This window comes from Manihot esculenta, chromosome 8 (assembly GCF_001659605.2).
Source record: "Manihot esculenta cultivar AM560-2 chromosome 8, M.esculenta_v8, whole genome shotgun sequence".
In the NCBI taxonomy this organism is placed as follows: domain Eukaryota; kingdom Viridiplantae; phylum Streptophyta; class Magnoliopsida; order Malpighiales; family Euphorbiaceae; genus Manihot; species Manihot esculenta.
This window is the reverse complement of record NC_035168.2, coordinates 38883116-38886238: the sequence shown is the minus strand read 5'-3', so window position 1 is coordinate 38886238 and position 3123 is coordinate 38883116. Positions and strand designations below refer to the sequence as shown.

The 3123-nt window shown below is 34.5% G+C and overlaps 1 protein-coding gene across 5 annotated transcripts; it reads left to right on the top strand.

Annotated features, from left to right (window-relative positions):
- Nucleotides 1-317: 317 nt before the first annotated feature.
- LOC110621708 lies at nt 318-2461 on the top strand. Of its 5 annotated transcripts, none has more exons than XR_002489013.1 (3): nt 318-935; nt 1036-1145; nt 1720-2461. XR_002489013.1 is itself a non-coding variant. In XM_043958923.1 (3 exons), exons 1-3 carry the CDS (start codon nt 929-931, stop codon nt 1789-1791), a joined length of 435 nt encoding a protein of 144 aa, XP_043814858.1. In that variant the 5' UTR covers nt 318-928; the 3' UTR covers nt 1792-2461. The 5 variants fall into 5 exon arrangements, 3 of the variants coding, with proteins under 3 accessions (XP_043814858.1, XP_043814857.1, XP_043814856.1); XM_043958923.1 differs by having other exon boundaries at nt 1036-1391; XM_043958922.1 differs by having other exon boundaries at nt 318-938; nt 1036-1391.
- The last annotated feature ends 662 nt before the right edge of the window (nt 2462-3123 follow it).

Below are 3123 nucleotides of genomic sequence, written 5' to 3'. Positions count from 1 at the left end.
TTTAGTCTTTTTAACTAAAATTAATAGTGATTTAACTGAAAATCTAACGGAAGGGACCAATTGTATAGTTTTTAAAAATTATAGTGACTAAATTGAAGGTTTTTTAAAACAGAGGGACGAAAGTTTGTATTTCACTAAATCACAGGGACTAAATTACAGTTTACCCTTTATTTTTTTAATCATTAAATATTAATATTTTAATTGGATTAAAATACTAAATAATACTTTTAAAATTATTACTTAACAGAATAATATCTAGCTGCCTATATACGTCCACAAAAACGTAACTAGCTCTATCGTCGGCGAAGATTTAAAGTTGCATAACGCTTATCAGTAACCAAAAGGAACCAACTGAATCACCGGAGCTTCTACAGTTATAGGTGGAAGAAAGGCCAAAGAACCCAACCGACCATCATATAAGGCTCCAAAAAACGACTTCGAATGAGGCGACTGTTATAAACGTCTCTCTTTAAAGCCCACAAAAATACAAAAATTGACTCGTGAAAAATGGAGACTAAGAGAAAACTCCACACTGGAGACCCACAAAAAAAACAAAAATCCTAACTCCCAGAGGGAAGGGAGAACAACAATTTATCTTCTCATCGATCGGTCATCTCTCTCTCAAGTGAACTCCTTGTTTGGAATCCTATATGTAAACAATGTAATTTGATCCTTATTTCGTAAGCAGTTGAACCCTATTTTACATTGTATTTATGTGGTCGAAAAGCAAAAAGAGGAATACTAATTTTGGTTATCGTTTTAGTTTTGACGTGATGCGAGTAATTAATCCTGCTCTTCAATTATATAAGTTTTCACAGTTTGCTCGATGCGGTTTAATTTATTTTCCCTCCATTTTCTCGGCTGCCATACAAAGAGTTGAAATTTGAAATTTTGGTGGTCTCCACTGAATTTCAAGAACGTTTAAGTAATGAAGGGTAGTAAGTGAATAGTTATTAGTTGCCTTTTAATATTTAGTTCTACTTCACTTAATGCTCTCAGTTGTTGCAACTGATTTATGGTGTGTGTATTTTTCAGGAGGGAAAAATTTTTGCACAACTGTTGGTACTTTGACGCAGCGTAAACCTGATTCAGTCCTTGCTGTGATGTTCAATGGTCGGCATACATTGTGCGAGGACCATGAGAAGGTATTAACTCATGCCCAAATTTATTTGAGGAAGATGAGCGCATTTCAAATATTTTCTTTTTCTTTTTTGCTTCTTGACATGTTTGATCTTCTACTTATTAAATTTAATGAGATGGCCTTCTCAGCAACTCCCTCTATTTTCTTTTCTTTTCTTTTCTTTTTTTGTTTGTCGCAAGCAACAATTCTGTCATGGAGAATAGCAATTAATTTTGTAGCTGGGATGCATTCATGGAGTTGTACGAAGAAGGTACTTATAAGGAAAATGGAATTAGTGCCCCCATTTGTTTTGTTGAGAATAAGGAAGTAAAAGTGTGATTTCCATTGTTTTCCACTTTTTGACTGAAAGATATTGGTAGATTTGGAATAAAAAGAAATGCTACCAAATCTGTTAACCTTTCAGGATTTTCTAATAAAATAAGGGAAACAACTTACACCCCTTCCCTCCTCCATACCTCTCCATGCCATCCACATCCATTGCATCAAATGAAGCAACGCATTTGCTTTGATAATAATTCATGGGAGAATGTTAATTGAAGATTTATGTTCTAATTTTTTATTATGTTGAGTTGTTGCAGGGATATGTCTTGATAGGGACAAAAAGCATTTTAGTCATAGTGGTTCCGGCACTTAACAAAGCTGAATATTAAGAGCTTATGAGGAGGCCGAACACTATCGGCTACTTTTATGTGGTTAAGTACCCCACTTTTTCGGTGCTTTGGATGCATGCTTTCATTTTTGTGGCGACAATTATCTAAGATGGCACTTCTTGATGTGCATGAAATAACTGTCATATCTTTTGATGACCCTATGTATCCTTTGTGTGTTTGTTTGTTTGTATGTATCAGGGGTTCATTGAGGGAATTAATTCAGTTTTGAATTCGAGGAAGGAAGGTGAACTAGATACTGAATTTACATGAACATATATTATCAAGACAGAAGCTTTTGTTATAGAAGCCCTCTCATATTTATTCTCTAGGATGTCAGTTTTTTTGCAGTTGAGAATGCATATATCTGTATTTTCTTGATGGAATTTTGTTTATGAAGAAAGTTCCAGTTGTGTCAATGGACAATTGTGACTGCATGCCATTATCACATACAAGAGAAGGAAGTGGAAGAAAAAGGCAGAAGATTCTGGAAGGTCGAGAAAGAAGCAGTTTTTGAGGGAATAAAGAATTAGTTATCTGGTTGTTAGTTTTGGAGGGAAATGTAAATGTTAGTTAAGAGCAATTACTGTGGGAACAAAAAGGAAAATACATGTACTGTAGATTCATTCCAGAACCAATACAACCAGATATTCTCTCTTAATATTCTCTTCTATCTCTCTGTTTCTTCTTTCTCTCTATATTCTTCCTCTCTCTATATATATCTTCTTCTCTTAATTTCTGTTGCAGTAGAACTCTAATCCAAGGATTGCTACCGACAGCTATCTTCTGTGATTTTGAACTACTGCAGGATCTGCTATTGGAAACAAGAGAATGACAAATAATGCTAGTTTATTCATATTTATTACATTTCCTACAACATGACATTGATTGTTTCATATTATGTGTGGTTTACTGCACGCAGGACCTTTCATTTGTTGACTTCAGCTGTGCATGTTTAAAACTGTGTTCTTCTCACATGCCAACCTTCAGGGTACGAAATTCCAGGTAGGTTTAGCTTTATCACATGTGCTGGGGATAACAGACAAATGGGTAGTACTTCTTCATTGTTGACGAAGTCAATCTTCATAATACAGTCAGTTTATTAAAATTTTATTGGATTTGACATTAAATATGCAGTTTTTTTCTCCAATTATTGGCCTGTCAACTATGGAACAGTCCTTGCATTTGTCACACCAGTCAGATACCTGAAATTATATGCTTCTACAGTGGCCATTCATGTTTTAGATTTTCACTCTACTAGCTTTATCCTCTAATGCCAAGACATTTAAGTATGCATGACATACATGATAAACGTGTGAATTTAAAAAGATGTTT